The sequence below is a fragment of the Babylonia areolata genome, chromosome 3, assembly GCF_041734735.1.
Source record: "Babylonia areolata isolate BAREFJ2019XMU chromosome 3, ASM4173473v1, whole genome shotgun sequence".
Lineage (NCBI taxonomy): Eukaryota > Metazoa > Mollusca > Gastropoda > Neogastropoda > Buccinidae > Babylonia > Babylonia areolata.
This window is the reverse complement of record NC_134878.1, coordinates 19292111-19315437: the sequence shown is the minus strand read 5'-3', so window position 1 is coordinate 19315437 and position 23327 is coordinate 19292111. Positions and strand designations below refer to the sequence as shown.

The 23327-nt window shown below is 40.8% G+C and overlaps 1 protein-coding gene across 1 annotated transcript; it reads left to right on the top strand.

Annotated features, from left to right (window-relative positions):
* Window positions 1–1694: 1694 nt before the first annotated feature.
* Window positions 1695–21814, top strand: LOC143280490 (protein LTV1 homolog). The gene is made up of 11 exons (XM_076585149.1): window positions 1695–1803; window positions 2639–2794; window positions 3695–3805; window positions 4096–4252; window positions 5340–5616; window positions 6213–6420; window positions 6678–6808; window positions 7236–7402; window positions 9035–9084; window positions 10045–10254; window positions 19833–21814. Exons 1-11 carry the CDS (start codon window positions 1801–1803, stop codon window positions 19947–19949), a joined length of 1587 nt encoding a protein of 528 aa, XP_076441264.1. The 5' UTR covers window positions 1695–1800; the 3' UTR covers window positions 19950–21814.
* The last annotated feature ends 1513 nt before the right edge of the window (window positions 21815–23327 follow it).

Here is a 23327-nt window from a genome sequence, read left to right as displayed (position 1 = left end):
TTTCTTTTTCAATCATTACAATTCTTACATGCATTCATGAACATGAGACATCTGAGTGAACTTCACGATAATATTGTCTAATAGATCTGTTTATTTCCCAAACTTTTGAAAATTGGCTCAGCATTTTTGTTTTGTTTCCTGAGTATTGTTTCCTCATGAATTCATAAGTCTGTGTCCATTTCCCTCTGTTCTGGTTCTGAAACAAAAAGAGGTCTAAATAAAATATAGGAAGCATAAAATGACATTCATTTATTCATCTACTATGACATATTTTAGACATGGACAGATTACACTCTCACAAGTGTGTTCTTCACCACCACCCTATCTAATCCATCTAACTCAAACACACACACACACACACACACACACACACACACACACACACACACACACACACACACACACACACACACACACACCTTTTCTCTTAATTTGGCCTCACATTCGCGCCACAACCAAACTCCAGCACCAAACGCACAAACACATACTAAGTGACTAACACTCACACACGCACACACACACACACACACACACATATCACTCATAGCCACTCAAATTATATATATATATATATATATATATATATATATATATATATATATATATATATATATTATGATATATATATATACGTGAAACTATTTTAGGCCACCTTTATTTCTCTGAGTCACTTCCAATAGGACAAGAAATCAAAAGTCAGTAAATCATCATGTAGTAAAGCATACACAGCATATAACCAGATAGTGGAGGGCTGTTTTTCCTTTTTCTCTTTTTTTTCTCTCTCCAGCCAAACTGACATAAGACACAGCAGTGTAAATATGTATCTTTTTAAATATTCTAAAAGGTGCATGGTCACATGAACCTGTTAAATGCAAAGACCAGCTGATGACATGTCATTTTCTCCCTTCAGTATGTGAACAAATGCAGCTCAAGTTGAGTTGTCTTTACTTACACTACCGGCTCATCTCATCAGAGTGGGAAGTGCAAGAGATATATCTGTACATGTCATTAAAAAAAAAAAAAGGTTTGGCCAAATCAACAGCCATATGCATGGAATACTCCAGGAAAAAAAAACCCTGTTGCTTTGTGACTCTTTCCCTTCCAAACTGTGACTTTTTTTCATTCCTAATCTCAGTTGCGACGTGGTTTTTTTGTTGTTTTTTTTTCTCAGTGACTTCAGTTTCTTTCCGATTACAGGCTGTGTATACTAAAGGACAAGCTTGTGAGTGTGTGGTGTGGGAACAGTCACTGCCACAGAAACGGCGTCAGTGGAAAATGTAGCAGCAGGTGGAAAAAAGACACACACACACAAACACACACACACACACAACAACAACAAAACAAAAAACAACAACAAAACACACACACACACACACACACACACACACACACACACACACACACACACACCACACACACACACACACACACACACACACGACAAATTTTGCTTTTTTGAGGCTGTCACACTGTCTGGACACATGATTTGCCCACCCCCTCTTAACCCCAACACACACGCGCACACACACACACACACACACACACATATGCACGCACGCACGCGCGCGGGCGCGCACGGCGCACATACATCTGATACGAAGGTGCACGGCTTCAAGATGATGCTTTCTGTTTGTGTAAATTTGGGCTATTAGATATTGAAAATCTTTCATTTGGGTTTGTTGACAATGTTCAGCGGAAGTTAGGTTCGCACGTTGACACACCACTTTCAGCTTGTTTCGTGTTGCTGCTTTGTGTTTTTAACTTGTTTTGATTGTGTTGGTGCAAACCAGAGTATTTAGTATGGTTAGTGGCAGTTATTGATGATCTTTATAAAGGCAGGAAGGGATGGATGTAGTTAACATTATTTTATCTACATATTTTCAGCTCTTCTGTGTTGAACTGCAAATCGTTGTTCTGAAACACGTGCGCAGCAACCATATCGTTTTGTAACAGTATCAAATATATAATAATCATATAAATGAAAACGTTGTAGGACCTGTTATACCGCTTTTCACTAACTGTATATCATTAAGTCGTGTTCATTTTCACTGCCTTGATTGTTTTGATTTTATTGAGTATTGTTGCATGTCTTCTTAGAGGTAGTAGAGCCTGAATCTGATGTATTTCACTACTTTCAGGGCATTATAAGAATAACAAAATAAAGAATATGGAACAACCTGTTGTGAAGGCTTTTAGTATTACATTCTAATAGACACTGCCTTTGACAAGTTGTGACAATGAATTTGATAAGAACCTCATGAGACAGTAGTGTCAGAAGCACCTAATGTTACAATTTGAGCTTAAAACAAAAATAGATAAATTCATAAACTAGTCAAGCCATGCGCTCCCATCACCCGTTGCGACGATAATCTGCAAAGGTTCCTGCAATGTATCATTCCAGATTCCAGACAGGAAAATTAAGAATAAATGTAGAAACTTTATATTATATATTCCCTTTCACCTGCATCATGTCCCACCTTTACATCATATTTCAATAGGTCTTTTATTATTATTATTAAAGTTTTTTTTATGTATCTAAAGTCTCACCAAAAATCCTCTGCTCCACTCAACTTCATGCATCACTGTCACAGTAAGAGTATCTCAGTAAGTGATAATCTTGCCATTTCATTATTTACAGCCTGGCAGAAGGAGAAAGAACTACAAGTCCTTTCGAGATGTGGCAAAACAGGGAGCATCCCACTTTGAAGTGGGCTACAGGAGTCAGAAAGACCCAATGCTTGCTGACAGTGAAGTGTCAGAGCATGTACTTGTTCCAAAAGAGCCGAGTACAAGGGTAAATCAGTTTACCTCTGCTTTTTTAAATTAATTAGTTTATTTGTTGAATAATTGATTCTTGAATTACAATATATAGTTTGTGATTTGCATCTTTTATTTTATCCGACCTACATCATGGATCACAAGTCATTTTTTATCATTTCATGTCTGACCAATGCATATGGGGTGTGAAGCACTGAAGCCCAATGAAGGAGATAAACTTGCATTAGTAGTGTAGCAAGACACTGCTGAGGGTTGTGCCATAGGCTTTACTTTGGCACAGTGATATTCTATGTATAGATCATTTTCTTTGACTGACTTTTATCTTTTATGACCTTTCACTGTTTCAGTGATTAGTTATTTAATTTTTTCTCATTACTTATATGATACTGATAGTGCGCATGAAATGTTCTGTACTGAATAGTGTATTCATAGTCTTGTATAAAATTTGTAAGAACAGATTTCTATAAATATGAGATTAGGCTGCTCTTCTTGAGGAGAGCAGAACCATCCTTTTTTCTGCCTGCAAGACTTTGTTTTCCTGTCAAACATTCAAAGTGAGTTTTCCTACAGAATTTTGCCAGGGACAACACTTTTCTTGGTGTGGGTCCTTCTATGAGCGCAAAGTGCCTGCTACACATGGGACCATGATTTATCATCTCATCTGAACAACTAGCATCCAGACCACCACTCGAGGTGTAGTGGAGGGGGGTAAAATACTGGCTGCTATGGGATTTGCCCCTTTGCACTCAGATTCCCTTGCTTGCTATGCGAACATGTTTATGGTTCACCACCAGACCATCACTCCACTTAATTAGGAATTGCACTGACTTAATTAGGAATTCCTTAAAAGTGCCTGCTTCATACATGTGCATGATATTTTTAAAGCATTTTGATGTATTCCTTTTTTGTGCATCAGGAAAAGAGGTGGGAGGAGCAGATGCAATATGGAATCTATTATGAAGATGACTACGACTACCTCCAGCACTTGAGAGATGTCGATGAGATCCATGACAGTGAAATGAGACAGGTAAGAAAAATGACTTGTTTAGTGTTTATTGTTCACTTTCATTTGTATTGCATTTCTCATTCACATAAAATGAAAGAAAATAGAAATATAAAGTTACCATCCTTGGCATATGCCAGATAGTGTTTGATTAACATTTTGTATTAACATGTGATAAACTGTACAGGTTATCACTTTCTTTATTTAAATGTCTGGAATACTTATTTGTATTACTGCTGTGTGTCACCAATTCTTTTTCTAATTTTAGACCTGTCATTCTTACCGTATATATATTGGGTTTTGTCTGTCTGAAGCTGCCAGGCTTCCAGATGAAGGAGGAGGAAAATGATGATGTTAGGTCTGTCAGCATGGCCTCCACAACAGCGTCACGCCTCCAGCTGCCCAGTTCCGTGATGGGCTCTGCTGTAGAGAGGGATGTTGGGTTGTTGAACATGGCAGCTGCATCCTCAGGTCAGGAAAGGAACCTCAGATAGTGTCCTAGTTTCTAACTGATGCTTTTAAGTTTGGGGATAATGCTTCAAACCCTCTGACATGAAATGATTCGTAGGCATGCGCCCTTGTCTCCCCTTTCCCTCTTACATAGCTGAAAACAGTTTGTATCAGTTGTTGGTTGTCTATACATGTATGACTAAAGTAAATCACAACTTAATATAATAAAGGGGAGGGGTCAAAAGCATGTCCCAATTTCATATGATGTTTGCAAATACTGGTATCAAGTATGTTGTTCATGTGTCAAATTATTCATGCAGGATTTTTAGAGGAAAAAGATTCCTGACCTGTAAGATTATTGTGTATATTTATAATATTATCTTATGCTTACAGTTGCAGCGATGAAATGAAAGATGACTGTCAAGTCTGTAAAAATTACAAGTGGAGAAAGTTTATAAAGACTGTGGGTTATAAAATAAGATTGACTTTCGATAACAGACGTCCAAATTTTCATACCATAGTTCTGTCTTCAGGGACTGCTTGTGGGTTGTTTTTTTATCCACCCACTCCCATGTTTTTCCTTACCCACTCCCGCTTTTTCCTCACACAACTTTCCCTCCCACTCTTGACCATCTCCTATATCCTATGACTTTTTATGTCCATAGTCTGATCTCTGTTCACTTCTCTGTTTGTCCTTGCATTTGTTTACTGAATAATACTCTTAACTTTTCTTAAGCTCTGCTTTTACCGCTGCTGTCATTTCCACCTAACACAGTCCCTGAAGATAGACCTATGGTCTGAAATATAAGACACCTCTTACCAAAAGTGAGTCTTATTTTACAACCCTTGGTTTTTATAAGCTTTCTCCATGTGTATCATATGCTTGAGCTGCTTTTTGCATGTCGCTCTGCCTATGGTACATCAGATTAAAGTAAATTTTACGACTGAAAATATTTTGTGGCGTAGCAAGTATACAGTATTGTACACATGTGATGAGAAAGGGAGCAAGAGCGGGTCGAGGGAGGAGGTATGGGCTGGAGGCTTGTAACCCACACCCCCCAGACTGAACACCTTGTATCACTTCATAGTTTCTTTTCTGTTTTTACAGGACCTAAAGAGGACTGGGATCCAGACATTGTGGCTGCTCTTGATGATGGATTTGACTTTGATGATCCTGACAATGCCCTGGAGGATGACTTCATGCAGTTAGCAAATACAGATGGGGATGCTGAGTCAGGGGAGGTAGAGGAGCTCTGTATGGATTCTGGGGAGGAAGATGGAGAGCAGGATGATGCAGGGGAGCACACCGAGTCTGCAGACGGAGACGAGAAACATGGAGAAGAGCAGCAAGAAAAAGCGAAAGATCTGTCACAGTGGTTACACAGGTGAGAGGGGGATCTGTGAGTGATGAGCAGATCGTGGGCAACAACGCTGGTGTCACACATGTGTGCACACACATGCACGTGCATGCACACACACACGCACGCACACAAACACACGTACACACACACTTGCAGCCATGCACATAAACATGCATGCATACACACACATGCGCACACACACACACTGATCATGTTCTTTATTATAGCAAGTTCATCTTCATGAAGACATATCTGATGAAGGAAATACCATGGAAGCAGTGGACTTGCAGCCCAGAAAAAAAACTGGCTCTCTGCCAAACAAGGCTAACAGTACTTTAACTTACAAACCAGCAGGCCAATAAGTACAATTTTTGCCTTTTTCTTTTCCGCCCATCATGTGCAGTGCTTTTCACAGTGGGTGGTTACTACTGGACTGGTATGCAGATGGTGGATATGTATGGGTTCGGTTTTTTTAATGAAGACAAACTTGTATTATATAATATATTAGTACCTCCTTCTGCCATACTCCTTTTCAACATGTATTTAATTTTTTGTCTGTCTTTTCCACTCTTTACTCAGCCTATACCCTCTCTTCATTTTTTTTCCTTCAACTTCTCCAGCGTGCACCTTGAAGGACAAGGAGGTGAGGGTGAAGAGGGCAGTGAAGATGCCTCTGATGATGAGGATGTGGACGACAACGTATCAGAGTGGACGGACTGTAGTGAAGACACCATGGCCAGGGACAGGTTGCCCAGGGTCAGCAAGTACTCCGCCAGCATGGTTCCCAGGAACGAAAACCTCCAGTTCATCGACAGGCTCACTGAGGCGGTAAACAGCACATCTTTACTTTTGGCTTTTGTGGTGCTGTGTGGGTTTTATGTGGTGTTCATATGTGGAACTGTCATTGTTTTGATAGGTAAAAGTGGTTCGGTGTATTTTGTGTTTGTGTGTGTGTGTAAGTGTGTGTGGATGAAAATCTGAAAGGGATTACAGTGTCATGTAGGTGGTTTCATGAACCAGCTTCAGTCATCTGCCATGAACTATGTTCCTCTGTGTTGAAAATGTATGATTCATAATGTCCACAGCTCATCGAACGAGAGTATTCCTGGGACAAGATGGGTGCCTTGGATGGCGAAGAGTTGAGTGGTCGAGTGAAGTTTGACAGTGATCTGTTCAAACAAGCATATAACGAAATGATGCAGAGAGAGAAAAAAGTGTAAGTCTGGATTTTGCTAGGTTTTATTTCTGCTTTTCTTTGTGTCTGTCTTGATCTGTTTATAGGTTTTTATCTGCAAAACAGTGTCATTCTGCTCTTGTCATCTTCTGGTTTCATGGTTGCTTTTTCTTCCAACATCTTTATCTCAGTTTAGTTTTGTGAAGTTTTGTGTCTGTGTCTGTTTTTGTAATCCATCTCAGACATGTGATATTTTGTTTCCTTTCATCTTGAAATGTATTCATTTGAATGAGATCTCACAACATCAAAATTAACACAATGGACCAGGCAACATTTGTTGAAGATCATTATTAACTAGTTTATTTCTCAGAAAGAGGTTGAGTAGACATTTATTAACAAATGAGTAGCAGTGAAGTGATATCTTACATCATATGTAAGACTTGTGTGGCTTATCTGATCTGAATTTCAGGACCATGAAAGATATGTTTGACTCAGAGGAGCGGATCCGCCCAGTGGTTCCAGAGGCATGGAAGTATGTGGAAGAGAAGGACTACAGTGTGGAGGAGGAGATCGACTACAGTCAAGAACCTTTGGTCACTGCCAAGAAACCTCAGTATGATGCACAATCCATTTTGAGTAAGTCGGCCAGAATTTTGTTTCTTCTATTTAATGAAAAGAATGCATGTTTGTTGGTTGAGAATGAGGGGCTGGTATATGAAGCGTGGGCAGAAAATGTGTGTGTGTGTTGTGCATACCTTCGGCTGCATGCTGATTAGAAGATGCATCATTATTTTGTGATTTCTAGCTTTATTTGATAGTTTATTGTAACTGGAAATTGTTCAACCTCAGGGACCTGCAGACTGTTACAAAGGTGAAAGATGTCATCGGAGACTTCTTGTTTGCTGATGACTGTGCACTCAATGCCAGTGCAGAGCAGAAGATGCAGTGTGAAATGGACTGCTTCTCACAAGCCTTCAACAACTTTGGTCTCACCCTCAGCACCAAAAAGATCGAAGTTATGTACCAGCCTGCCCCCCTGGAAAGTCATACCAGGAGCCTAACATCACATTGAAGGGGCAACCTCCAGGCAGTCGACAGCTTCACCGACCTGGGCAGCATGCTCTGTCACGCAGTGAACATACACACTGAGGTCAACAACAGGATTGCCAAACCCAGCGTTGCCTTTGGGAGACTCCATGAGAACATCTGGGAGTGGAGAGGACTTAGTGCAGTGGTCCTTACCACCCTCCTTTACACCAGCGAGACCTGGACTGTCTTTAGCAGACACGTGAAACAGCTCATTCGCTTCCACCTGAGCTGTCTCCGCAGACTCCACATCAGGTGGCAGTACAAAGTCTCCGACTCAGAAGTCCTGGAATGAGCTGGCCTCTGCAGCGTCTACACCCCTTGCAGAAAGCCCAAGCCAGGTGGGCTGGATATGGGCTGCTGTATGGAGAACTGTGTCAGGGCAAGCGCTTAGTTGGAGGGCAGAAGAAACACTATAAAGACTGCCACAAAGCGTCCTTCAAAGACCTTGGTGTCAACATCAACACATGGGAGACACTTGCTGTGGACCATCCAGCTTGGCGCAGCAAGATTGTGCAGCTGAAGCCAGGCGCATCACCGAGGCACAACGAAAGCATGCTGTGGACAAGGCCCAAGCAGCATCCACTGCCATGACAGCACCCACTCACTTGTGTCCCACATGAGGGTGAGCCTTCAGGGCCCAGACTGGCCTCGTCAGTCACCTCCAGACCCACAGCCACCAATCTTCCATCTGATTTTTTAAGCCATGGTCATCTTCGAATCCCAAGGATGAACACCTTTATGTCTGTCTGTGTGTGTGTGTGTGTTGTGTGTGCCTTTGGGTGCATGCTGATTAGAAGATGCATCATTATTTTATGATTTCTAGTTTGATTGGATAGTTACTTTATTTTTATTTATCTATTTTTAATTTATTTCATTTTAGTTTTTTCCTCTCAAGACCTGACTAATCACATTGGGTTACACTGCTGGTCAGGCATCTGCTTAGCAGATGTGGTGTAGTGTTTATGGTTTTGTCTGAATGCAGTGACACCTCCTTGAGTAACTGAACTGAACTTTGCCACCCTCTTCATAATTGCACAAAGTATATTGTTTATCTCCATTTGTGTGCACATTTCACTTTGTCTCCCTCTGTCTGTCTATCTGTCTGTTCGTGTGTCTCGCCCTTTCATGAAAATAAGTGCTCAAAATAATTATTTATCAATATATTCATTTATCTAACAGGCACGTATTCAAGGACAAAAAACCTCCCTACACCAATTGTCATCCCAGAGGTGAGTGTTAATCTTTTTATGATATTCATTGCATTTCAAGCATCCTGAAATCTGCATCTTCCCCAATCTCTTTGCATGTTAAAATTATTATGGAGAAAAAAAAGTAACAAAGGTCAAGTCAAGCAGATGAACACAAACAAATAAGTTGACAAAGCTGAATTTTCTTTGCGCTTAAACACAGAGTTAGCAAGTTGAATGTGTTAAAAAAAATCTTTTGTATCATACATTTCTAAGATGTAGACATTGTAGGCACCGTAGATATTTGCTTCTTTAACTAGATGTTTGCTCCTTTAACCAGTATACTCCATTTAGCAAGATGTTACTATGTGGAGATAACCAGCAGTTATACAGTCATTCCCTGTTTCTTTCTTACACACACACACACACACACACACACACACACACACACACACACACACACACACACACACACACTTATTTCTGTTGTGTTCAGTTCATTGAATTCTCTGGTGCTTTTAACAGTTTGACCAGAATGGATGCTCAGTGTCACTGTAGTTAGGTAACAAAAATTAAATTTTATTCAGGCTCTGCCGAGCTGGTCTGCCCCTCTTTCGTCTCTCTGTTAATGTCTCTCTCTCTGTCCCTTTCACCCCTCTCTCTCTCAAGCCTCCACCACCTCTCTTTTCCCCACTCTCCCTTTCTTAGCTCTTCTCTCTCTCATTTTTTCTTTTGTCTTGGTTAATCTACGTGTTTTTTTGTTGTGATTGTTATTCACCCCTGTGTTCATGTAATTATGTCAGGTTTTCATCGTTTCATATGTATTTCCATATTTGATTGGGGCTGTGGCCTATATGAATTAAAACATTTCTGAGTTCAGAGTTCTTTTGTCTTTGTTTATTCTTTTATCATATCACCATGTCCATGAGGGCATCTTCCATTTTTCCAGCTCTTCTTTCTGCTGTTGGTAATGGTGTGCTAGTTACGTCATATATTTGACAGGAGTGGCAGGACAAGAAGAAGCAGAAGAAGAAGGCCAAGGCATCTGAGGACTCTGCCTCAGAAGGCACACTGCCAGGCTTGACCTTGAAAGACATTGAAGAACAGTCACGCCTGGAGCGACTTGCGGACGCACCACCCACTTACAGACCCAAGAACGAAACACCAGAGGAGAAGAAAGAAAGAAAGCAGACTGTAAAAGCACATCAGAAGGTGGGCTTGAGAGAGAGAAAGAGAGTGTGTGCGTTCATCGAAGACACAAAGGTCTTGAGTTTTGCTTATTGAAGATGAAGTTTGCTTAGCACCCATTCTGTATTTCATTGGTCTCTGTTGTTCTGCATGCTGATCCAAGTCATGAGCATGATTATTATAAGATGATTTCTTTTTTTTTTTTCCCTCTGGAAAGTACAGTTCTCCTTTGATCCATGAAGTATGCAGGCTGGGGAATTTTCTGCTGAAACGCAAATTTCCACTGGAAAAAAAAAAATTTCCGCTGATTTGAAAAAAAAAAATTCAAAGCATAAAAAATCGGTTATTCTCATTTGGCGCCAGCAGTTATTCTCACTTGGGGGACTCCTCAAATAGCACGGATCAGCCATTTACTGGCCACCATTTTGTTTTATCAGTTCGAAGTGAGCGTCTGGCTTGAAATTTGTCACCATGCTTTCGCTGGTAAACATCATAAATCGAGGCGATTCCTACTCAGATGCATGGGTGCAACTCTTCCGTCCTGAGATGGATTTCAGTTTTTAGGTTTTTGTCATAAATGGAACGTCCGTTTTCTGGGGGGGAAAAGCAGTAAAAAAAAATTTTTTTTTTTTAAGCGCCTACCCATTCGTGTAGTCAGTCCAAGAGAGCAACCTGCTGAATGGCTGTGCGCACCTTCCCCTCCCAAACCTTCCTCCACCTCCACCTCACCCTTCCACTCCCACTGGCAGAGCTGTCAAAATCACTGCAGTGCTGTCCCGGTCCCCTCACCACCCTCGCTTTCCTCCTGTACTTGGACTAAGTCTCTGTCTCTATCCCCATCTCTCTCTGTGTCTCTCTGAGACAAATAATCTAGATACTTTCAGATTCCTTGTTCATTTTTTTTTCTCTTTTTTTTCCCAAACAGTCCAAAATTTATCCCCCTCACCCCCTCGACTTATATATAGAAGGCCATTATAGCTGTCAGATTTTAGACCTATATGAATCATTGTTCTTGTGTGTGTGTGTGTGTGTGTGTGTGTCAGACCTGCCTAGTACTACGATTCGTCCGTAGTTTCTACGATTCGAGCACCCAAACTACGGCACTACGGCCGAGTAACAAAAACTACGATTTTGCCAACCGCGAACCTACGATTTCATTTCGCGCTATTCGCAGTTCGCCTGAGGTGTTCTTACCCACTTTTGGGGCTCGCGGGAATAGCAATCACGTGACGCCAGAAGCGTTCACTTGAGGTATTTTCGCGCACGCGTGGACACAATCGCAGGAAACACAATTGTGAGACAAAGACAGCACTCGTGTTCGAACAATAGCGTGGCATGGTCAGTTGAACGGAACGACAGCATCTTGAAAGGATCTCCACTTGAGCAGAACGATAGCGTCCTAATAACATCATCAACTGAGCGGAACGATGGCATGCATGAAGTGGCAGCATGAAACTGATTCTGAACCGGAAATGTCCGAAATTGAATATCAGAATGGAAAACCTGCTGACAGTGGTTTTAAAACTAAAAAGCCCAAAACGTTGGTAGTTGCCAGTCAACAGTACCGGACAAAGTACTCAGAAAAATACCCAGTTCTGAAATCGAGTACAAAGGCACCTGCATTTGTCTTCTGTCAAGTGTGTGCATCTGATATTTCGATACGGCATGGGGGAATTGACGATTGTCGGCGTCATGTTGAAACTGCAAAGCATAAGTCCAACGCAGAATCAAAAAAGTCTATACCCCAGATAACATCATTTTTTTCAAAAAGACCAGAAGTTGGGACCACAGATGTGACCAGAGCTGAAACTATCATGGTCGGGCTGCTGACGGAGTTGAATCTACCATTAACGGCTGCGGATCACCTTACTCAAGCAGTGAAAGTGATGTTTCCGGACTCGTCTGTGGCAAAACAGTTTTCGTGTGGACGAAGCAAAGCCACTGCCATTGTGAAAGAGTTGGCCCGTACACAGAAAGACGAGTTGCATAACCGGATGAAGACTGGCCCTTTCACCATCTCCACGGACGGCAGTAATGATGTGCATAGCAAGCAGTTTCCCCTTGTCGTCTGGACTTTTGACCAAGATTCAGAAGTGAGGTCAGAGCTGCTCGCTCTTCCAGTCATCACTGGTTCAGCAACAGGTATGTGCTTCATCTTTATTTTATTTCTGTTTGACACTCTTCCCCTTCGGCTTCCCTTTTGCATTTCCTTCTGTCTCATTGTCTCTTTGATTGATTGTTACACAGCACACTCTTTATCTGTCTCTCACTCTCAGTGATAGCCTCATAAATACATGCTTTCAGTGAATGTGTATGTTGCATTTAATATATAATATATATGTATGTATATATATACATATCTATATATATATTTTGTGTGTGTGTGTGTGTGTGTTTTGTTTGTTTTTTGTTGTTGTTGTTTAACAAAATAGGTGTTGGTTTTCAACTTTGTTTTATTGATTATATATATATATATATATATATATATATATATATATAATGTGTGTGTATCACTGTGTGTTTGTATGTAAAGAAATTGAAATGTATTTTGTGTTACTTGAAACATATATCTACAGCTTGTAGGTAAATAAACTGAAATTTATGGCTTTAGTTCATTGTGTGTAATATAGAAAATATAAAAGAAATATATATATATTTTTTTTAAATTGTGTTTGCTGGACCAGTACACATGCCATGTTTCATATTACACATGCACAAGCGAGCACACACACACACACACACACACACACACACACACACACACACACACACACACACACACACACTCACACAACACACACACACATGCGCATGCACACACATGCCAGTACTACAGTACTGTTGTACATGATAGCCAGTGAGACCTGTCTGTAGTCACTGCAAGAGGGCAACCTACATGGATGGCTGTAACCATCTTCCCCCTCCCCCCACCCCCACACTTCCTCCCACCTCCACCTCACACTTCCACTGGCAGTGCTGTCAAAATTGCTGCCGCTCTCCTCTCACCACCCTCCTTCCCCTCCTGTACTTTGACTGTGATTTTTCTCTGTGTCTGTCTCACTGTCTTCCTGTCTCTGTCTCTCTGGCCCTCTCCCTCATTTTTCACTCTCTCTCCCTGGCAGGGGATAATTAACTCACTCAGTACGGCCAGTCGTCTCTTCTGTTCTACACAGACCCCTCGGATGTCCAGTGGGTGTCTCAATGACCCAACCTTTAGCTTCCGTCGTCAGAATTGTGGTTTTCTTTGTCAACATTCACCTCTTCAGTATAAGAGCCTTCCGCTTGCAATATTTTGATGGTGGTAATTGGGGTGAAACGCTGTTAACATCGTCTTTCGCCGTTCGTATGGAGAGAGTTAAAAAGGAAACAGCTACTCTGAAGAATCATAACTTAAACCAAGTCAACACCATTACAAGGGGGATGGAGGGGGGTTGGGGGAGGGGTGTGTGTCAAAGTCCAGTTTTGTTGAGGGCTCTGACAGTCAAGCATACCAAAGGGTAGTGTGGAAAGTGCTGTTGCTTAGCAACCTCCATGTAGATAGAACAGCTGTCTGCACTGGTCCCCCTCTCCATCACCTTCCCTCTGGAACTGTGACCCTTTACCACCCTCTTTCACTCCCCCCCCCCCCCCCCCCTTGCCCCACAATGTGAAAGCCTGGAACACATTCACACACAAGTGGCACTCTCTCTCTCTCTCTCTCTCTCTTTCTCTCTACATAGCCCATCCTGGTGTGGCCATCCTGGGCAAGTGAGAAACAGTAACTGTTTTTCCCACCTGATAGAATCTTACTTGGATCTGTCAGTCCCTGACACTGCCCCACAGTGCAAATGCTGGCTTTCCTTTTTAAACTCTGCATGTTGCTGTTTGCAGTGGGAGTTAAAAAAAAAAAAGAAAAAGAAAAAAAAAGACCATAGTCTTGAGCTGGCCCTGGATGGTCAGCTGGGCTAAACTAAAATCAACAGTTCTAATAGTGCTGATGATGATAATGTTTAATCTGTAATTATATTAATAATAGATAAATGATACAGTTGTATCATGGAAGTTACTGAATCGCAGTTTGGGATATGTTTGCTTGATACACAATTTTTAGGAGGAGTACACCATGTTTTTTGACAAGAATAGACCATACAGAAATATAAGGTAAGCAAGTCTGGCATGCACACACTCACTTGTGCACACTCACACATTCCTACATTTTTCTTTCAGTTTGGCTTTTATTTTAGTGTACTGTATGATTTGATTTGCAGGTGTGAATATCTTCAACCTCATCAATGAGGAATTCACCGAGCATCACATTCCATGGACCAATTGCCTGGCTCTTGGGTGTGATAATGCCAATGTTATGACGGGGATCCACAAGGGAGTTTATGGCCTTATGAAGAAGCAGCATGATGACATCTACCTTTCTGGTTGTGCTTGTCATCTCATCCACATTGCAGCAGAGAAAGGTATTCAGAATGCTATGATTTATGATTGCAAGCATTTCATTACAAAGGATTGTCCAGTCAAAGGGGTGGGTGAAGTGATACATACATAGAGCAGTGTAATGAGTGATCAGGGGAGGGGATTGATTTAGAGTACCACCACCAGTACATTATTGCAAACATGAACTTTGTGCATAAAAACTCAGAGTTGGTTGTGTTTGTGTGCAAATCAGAATTGTGATAGCAACAACTGCTGCTTCTCTTTAAAAAGAATTAAAAGAGAGAGAGAGAGAGGAGAGAGAAAATCTGAAGAAGAAAAAAACAACATATATATATATATATATAGAGAGAGAGAGAGAGAGAGAGATAAGTGTGGTGTGATAATGAAATACAATTTTTGTGTGTGTGAATGCATTGTAGTACATTTTATTATAAGTTACCTATTCTTTTCTTCTAAAACCAAGATTCAGTCACTTTTTTTCATTTAAAATACTTCCAGGATTTGAAGTTTTGTTCATTGCAACTTTTTCAGTCTTTCATTATTTGTGTGTGCAGCTGCCTCCTGCTTGCCTCTGAACCTTGATGAGCTGCTGGTTGATGTGTACTATTATTTAGACAAGAGTTCCAAGCGACAGTCAGCTCTGAAGGCCTGGCAGGTTCACCACGATATTCAGTCAACAAAGAATTTTGAAGCATGTCCAGACCCGTTGGCTGAGCCTTAGGAAATGTCTTCCTCGTCTCCTGGAGAACTGGAAGGCATTGAGAGATTTTTTTAAGGCAGAAACCTCAACTTCAGGGGCAGAGCGCTGCAGTTCACAAAATGAGCGGCTGAAACGGCTAACAAAAATTTTTCAGTCACCAACTTCACACCTCTACTGCCTCTTCCTGAACAGTATTCTTTCTGTGTTTGGTGAGGCCAATCTGAAACTACAGTGTGAGGAGCCCAAGATTCATTTACTGAGGAGAATTCTTCTCAGTCTGCAAAGAAATTTGTTTGAGCTATTTTTGAAGCCAGTGGCCTTGCATGGGAAGATGATGCCCAGTGTAGACTTCACTGCTTCATACCATTTGAAAGCAGATGAGGATCTCATCATTGGACAACAGTGCAGAGACTTCATTTCTGATGCAGAGAAGAATTGTTTGAGGCAGGAGAGGATTGTTGAGTTTTATTCTTCTGTGAAGAATTTTTTTGTCCAGGCCAGCACCTACATTTCTCAGAAACTCCCTGTGGAAAGTGAATTGCTGCAGCATGCTGAAGTGGCTGACCCTGACATGCAGCTGAAAAAAACGCCAGCATCAGTGCAGTTCTTTCTCAAGAAGTTCCCTGCTCTGGTACCTCCAGGAGCAACACCCGAGGATGTTCTCCTAAAATATTCAAGGTTTCAGGCCCAGCAGCTGGATGGCTACAAGAAGGAGCGGGTTGATGAAACCTGGCAGGCTTTGAAAGCCATGACAGATGAGAATGGGGATAAACTATTCAGCTGTCTGCCAGACTTCATGTTTGGAGTCCTGACCATCCCCCATTCCAGTGCACACTGTGAGAGGATTTTTTCCTGTGTGCAGAAAAACCGTACAGACCAGAGGGCAAGTCTGGGTGAAGAGACACTGGAAGCTTTGCTGATTGTGAAGTCAGCTCCAGGGAATTCCTGCACACAATTCCATCTCACAAAGGAGCAGCTCAAGCAGTTAAAAAGCTGCTACTGGGACAGCCTCAGAAAATGAACTGCCTCAGAGCACATCCTTGTTGTTGATTGTACATAGTTTATCAAAAGAGTATCAACATTATATGACTCCAATCCAGCATGCTGACAGTGATTTTTTGGTTTTGTTTGTTTTCTGTTATTTCCACTTTTTGAGAGACTTTTTGAGAGACTTGTGAGACTTGAGTTTGTGAGACTGCTGTTTGGAATAAGTGTTTGATGAGCACTGCACTGCCTTCTTCAGTTCAACCACCATCAGACTACCACCCAATCACAGGTCCTGTTGGTCAGTGTTTTTGTTCACTTTTCTATTCTTTCTTTTGCTCTTCATCTTTCTTCTCTAATTTAAACTAATCTTTTCATTTTTAATACATTGTTACCTTATTAAAATATATGTTGAATCACTTATAACTCTTCTTTGGTCAAGTCCATGCATGCAGACCGAAAGTATGACCATTAACCCTAAACCATGTATTTGTTAATACAAGGAAGACAATCGGAAGCGTTTATTTGGTGGAAAAATGTTGCTACGTTCACACTACTGAAAACCACCATAAAACTACTGAAAACTGGGGTTCCACTACTGAGAGGCATTTGGGGGCCTAGGCAGGTCTGGTGTGTGTGTGTGTGTGTGTGTGTGTTCAGGTTTGGTGCATTAAATGTTTCTGGAAGCCATGTTGGTACAAAACCCATCCTGGTGAGCGAATTTTCAACTGAGTTGCCAGACTGGGCAAGTGAAAAACAGTAAATGTTGATCCCTGCTTGTATAATCTTACTTGGATCTGTCAATTCCTGACAATGAGTGTTTCACAGTGCAAATGTTGGCTTTTCTTCTCAACTCAGCATGTTGCTGTTTACAGTGGAGGGTAAGAAAAGACCATACTTTTGAGTTGGCCCTGGATGGTCAGCTGGGCCAAACTGAAATCAGTAGTACTAATAGTGAGAATATTAATGTGAAATCTGCAATAGATAAATAACACAGGTGTATATTATGAAGTTGAATCACAGCCTAGGACATGATTGCTTGGTACACCATTTTGAAGAAGAGTACACCAAATTTTGACAAGAATACACCAAATACAAATATAAGGTAAACAGGTCTAGAAATGTGGATGAGTGTCGCCAGGGTGAACTTGAACTAAAACTAGTGAAATGACTTCAGACCTGACCCCTTTGCACTTAACATGAAACAGTTCCTCACAAGCAGCAATTTGATTTTCATTCATTGTTAAGATGAGACATTTTCCGCTCTTTGCATTGATCTTCATTCCTGGATGAGTTATTTTCCACCATTTAAGGTCTTTAGATAGTGTGTGTTCATGGTTTTATCACTTTATGTCTGTCTGTCTATAGACACAACATATAACCAAATCAGTGATTTTTAGATAAAAATTTATGTTTTTGATTGTACAAGAGCCTTCCAAATGCCTTTCAAATCTAATATCTTCTGCTTTGGGGAGGTGTGGGGCATTGACCCCCAACAGGGTGTTGCCCCTGTACCCTGCCTTTCAGTTCTTTTTTGGGTTTTTTTTTTTCTGGCAGTTGCACCCATACAGATGTTGGTTTGAAGAATCAGTGGAGTGAACTATGAAGTGTGAAAACTGGACGTTTTTTCCTTGAGACTGAAAACATTTTTACCATGACTGGTGCTTTTAATTTTATAACTTATTCCTCACTGGGCTCTTCACAGTGGTGGGTATTTGTTTGTAAATAAGAAAGTCAGTGGTACTTTAAGGAAAATAATGTGTTAAAACCTGTTACATACTATAATATATTCAGACCCAAAAAAAGGCACAAATTATGTCAAAACTTTCTTTCAAAAACCCATTTTATCAGCCAGGAAAAGGCCAACAAATGCCTTGAAAATTGGCAAAATTCAGTTTCCTTCTGGGGCCTTCGCCCCCCCTGGTCCCCTCAGCAGGGCGTTGCCCCTGCACCTCACCAGGGCCTAGGTGGCCCCTGGACCATGGCCTGGTTTCAGTGGGGTTGTGTTTTTTTCCAGCCGTTCCCCAGCCTGAGTATGAGAAGGAAGTCTTGACTCTACTCCACTGTAAAAATAGGTCTTTTTTTTTCTTTTTTAACATGGTTTAGCTCATTTGCCACTCAGCATTCTGAGGTCAAGACTTAATGTGCTGGTGGTGTTTGAAAGCCGACAGAAGCTGATTTGAACTCTCTGTGCCTTTTTACTCTGACCTCTTTTGATCATATTAGTGACGGGCGCTGTAGCCAAATGGTTAAAGCATTGAACTTTCAATCTGAGGGTCCTGGTTTCAAATCAGTAAGTGGGTGGTAAAGGGTGGAAATTTTCCTGATCTCCCTGGTCAACATATATGCAGACCTGCTAGTGCCTGAACCCCCAGTGTGTGTATACGCAAGCAGAAGATCAAATATGCACGTTAAAGATCCTGTAATCCATGTCAGCATTCGGTGGGTTATGGAAACAAAAACATACCCAGCATGCACACCCCCTGAAAGCAGAGTATGGCTGGCTACATGGCGGGGTAAAAACGGTCATACACGTAAAAGCCCACTCGTGTACATGTGAGTGAACATGGGAGTTGCAGCCCACGAACACAGTAGAAAAAGAAGATGAAATTAGTGGAATCTCAAACAAAAATACCGGTTTTAAATGATTTTAAAAGGACATCTTACAATATTTGTGTGTGTGCGTGTGTGTTGGGAGGTGGGGAAGGGGACTGGGTGGGGAGCAAGTTAGTTATGGAGGTTTGTCTCAAGGGAGATAACTAATTCAGCATCCTGTCCACTGACAGTTTGATTTGGATTGAACTGACATGAAATTTAGGATACAAGAAATCATGACGGGAGGTTTTCTTGGTCATTGCTTAGTGCTCTGTTTTGTGGAGAGATGGCCTCTTTAAAAGAGTACATGCAATAAAGTCACACATGGGCTGGGATGTTTTTTTTCTTCCCCTTCCATTCAACCTTGTGCAGACATCTTGTGGTCTGGGCGCCAGACTTGAGATGACAAGCAGAAGTCTGATGTGCAGTTTGGACTTGGTCCATGTGAAAGAACCCACAGCAGTTAAAAAGTTTACCAGGAAAAATATTGTGACGATAAATCCTCATCAGGGAAACAAGCATTTACAGAGCAGGAAAGGAAATGTTAGGCATTGAATTCTGGCAATATGCTCTTCTAAGAAAAGCAGCCCAGAGTTCTCACACAGAAATCTCATTCTGGTAAGGAAGTAATACAGCACAACATGTTGCAAATTAGTTCATGACATCACATTACAATGAAGTCTGAGGGGAGATTTATGCCGTTGGTGATAACGTCTTCCTCACTTTCTCTGACTTTATATCTGTCTATTCTGGCCTATTTGTCTATGTTTAGCTTGTCTTCAGGTGAGCTGTTGACATGAATTGATTTGTGTGTGTATGTACACACATTGTATGTGAGTGTGTTGCGTTGCTGTCTTATCAGTCAGTGCATCATTTTTTTTACATTTTCTGTCGCCAGGAGAGGCGCGCAGAGAAGAAGCTCAACAAGGTGGCCTTCAAATGTGAAGAGCAGCGTCAGAGGAAGGTGAAGGATGCAGGGACAGCACAGAAAAGAGTTGTCTCCTATCAGTCCTGAGGCTGCTGCATCATCTCCCTTGCTCCTGTTTGCCCACAGTTTGTTCCCTGAAAAGGGTTGGGGTGCGGTCCCTGGTAGGTTTTCTTCTTTCTTTAGGGAAACTGGAAGATTTGGATCAACCTGATGCTTGTTGTGAGAGAGAATTGGGGCTTTTTAAAAAATAATAATAATTTTTTTTTTTTACATTCACCCTTTTTTTCTGAAAAATGGAGAATGATTGGGGTAAATCTTTTGCAAGTGTGTGAGAAAGATTCAGAGAGAGATGTGTAATAGAACATTTGTGCATGAGACAGAGGGGGTTGGGCACTGATATAAATTATTTGATTTGTTTTCCTTCAGACGTACTGCCATTATTCCCAGTTCTTTCTCCTTCTGTCTACCTGATTTTTAGTTTAGTCACAGGTGTAGGGGTGATCTCTCTCTCTCTGTGCCTGTCTGTCTCTCTTCAGCTTTATCAATAAAATTTTTTTTAAATGACAACAACCAATTATGAGGAACTTTTTTTTCTCTTCATAATCACTGCTTTTTGTTAAACATTAATTACTGTATCATGCTGGATCATTTTGTACACACACACCCATCCCCTAACCCCCCGCAGTCACAGGGAGTACAAAAACCGGATGATCCTTTTTCTCTTCATAATCACTGCTTTGTGTTAAACATTAACTCCTGTATCATGCTGGATCATTTCCTACACACACACCCATCCCCTACAGGGAGCACAAAAAAATAGATGATAATTGTAGACAGACTGATTGTGTGCTGATATTTTACATACATACAAACAGCGCATGAAAATTGTGTCATTCAGTCAGTGTTTCAGAGACGAAAGATAAGGACTTGCAGAAGATGGTGTGTCTATAATGGGACACTACCCCTAAACTATCAGCGATGTTCATTGTACAGATTTTTTTTTTTTTCTTTTTTTTTTTTTTCAAAACAAAACTTAGGAACATATTCCTTGTTCTAATGTGTTGAGTTTTTAATTGAATTTTTTTTTCAAATCGTTCCTGCTTGAGAAGTTGTTATACCATTACCAAATATATCTCGGTCAGAGTGATACATGATGTTTTTCTTCTTATTTTAAAAGCTTTTTTTAATTCCTAATTAAATGCATGTTTACAGAATGCCTTACTTTGGATCAAGTGAGTTTTTATCTGAGCTTGCCTTTATTGTTTTGTTTCCATCCTTTTTTTTTTTTTTTTTTTTTTTTGTGACTTTCTTTGTTGTTTTTATGACAATGGTGTGTGAGGTGTATTATCAAAGAGGAACATATACAATTTTCCTGTAAAAATATACCAGCAGGGATATGGTTTTTGTTGGTTTTGAGAAGAATAAATGTAAAGAATTGTCACTGCAACAATGAGTATGAAGAATTGTGAAAGTGGTCATCCACTTATGCAGCATATAAAAACTCAGTTGAGTGGAAGAGGTGAAAGACAATTTTGTTGCTGTGGTAGAGAAGTCAAATTTATTAAGTATGGTTATACATATATTAGTAATTAGTTATGAGTCACTGAGTGCGGCAGGTAGGTGTGAATGTGTGTGCATGTCATAATGTGCGTGCATTTGTGTTTGCTGTATGTGCGTGGTCAGAATTGCCAGACATCCATGAAATAGACATTAAAAAAAGAGGCGGCCAACATTTGTTCTGTTGTGATGGTCTGGGGTGTGATGGACACGTGTGGATGCTAGAATTTATTGATACTGAACTTTAACATTCTTTGTAAATGCATGAAGTTTGAGAGCATTCATTTTTCTGTCAACCCCTCCTCTTCTCCTTCCGCCTCCTCCTCAACATACACATGTACCCTACGCCCCTACACACATAATTCCACACATACCCACACACACACACACACACACACACACAATGATATGCATGCACACAAACACACACGAACAGAGGCAACCTGGAAAAAATACAATAAATGATCATCTTACAGAATAAAATAGGATCCAGTGAGATAAATAGTAAACTATGCACTAATGAAGCATCTCATTGCAAACAGCGGGTTACATGTTATCTCACAGAGGGATAATGATGTCATAACGAAACTTGAGGGGGTGAGGGGGGTAATGGCATTACTTTGAAAGTATGATTGTTGAAATATCTTGCTGAAGTCATGTTTAAAAAAGGGGGAGGGGGAAGTGTAATGCTTCATTCCCTGGCCATGTTAGTGAATGGAATAGCACATTACCGTAAAGTTCGGTCTATAATCCGCGACTTTTTTTACCCCAGCTTCAACCTCTGCGGCTTATACAATGATGCGGCTTATTTGCGGATTTTAACGATCCCGGGAGTGTCACGTTCTCGTCTATTCTTAGCTGCCCTTCCAACTCGCCAAAATCATGATTTCTGTCCATGAATTTTTAGATGAGCTTCAGGATAGTGTGCTAACTGTTCACATTTTATAAATCAAATCCGCATACATTAAAGCCTTCAGATCAGCATTCAGTTCTACTCTGCTCAAGCGTACACCCTCATCATGCTGAAAACGCGACGTTATGCCTGTGATGCAGCCTTCAAATTGAAGGCGGTTGACCTAGCAGGCGACAGTGCAAGCGACAAACCAGCAGCGACCTCCACCTTCATGAAGTGAAAGCGAGGCTGAAATCAGTGACAAGATGGCGGAGGAAGCTGTGCTGGTTCTCTTCAACTCGGACACTGAAGACGAAGATTTTAGTGGATTCAGTGAGCTGGATGACGTTTAATAAATGTGACTATCCCTAAACTATGGATCTTATTTTTGTTGTGTTTATTTATTATTTTTTTGTGGCACTAGCAGTATTTTCGCTTGCTTTTCTTTGTGTTGTTTCCCGCTTGTGTTTATTTCATAACCTGCAGTATTGACAGCTTTTCTGTAGTATCAGTATGTGTTCCGGTACCGGAAATAAGTGCGGCTTATAAGCCGGTGCGGCTTATGTATGTATAAAGTTAAATTTTTTCCAAAATTTAGTTGGTGCGGCTTATATACCAGTGTGCTCAATAGACCGAACTTTATGGTACTTTTGTTTTTTTTAAACAGAAAACAATACCCATGAGTGATCATGACAGGAACTTTAACTCCCTCTCCACTAGACATCTAAGTTGTGGTCTGGCTGCTAGTCTTTTGAGATCTGATGGTAGACAGAGATCCTGTGAGCAGAACGTAAGTGAACCCAGCAAGAATGTTGTTCAGGCAAAATTCTGTAGTAAAATTCAAAGTCGTCGTGACAAAGAAATGCAATTTGAAATATGTACACACTCTCACTCATATGAAGTATTATCTTTGTTGAAAACCATGTTGTGTGCATGCTTTCATTTATATATATCTTTGTCTCTCTCTCTTTTTTTTCTTTTTTTTTTCCACAAGGGCTAGAATAATAGTTTGTATA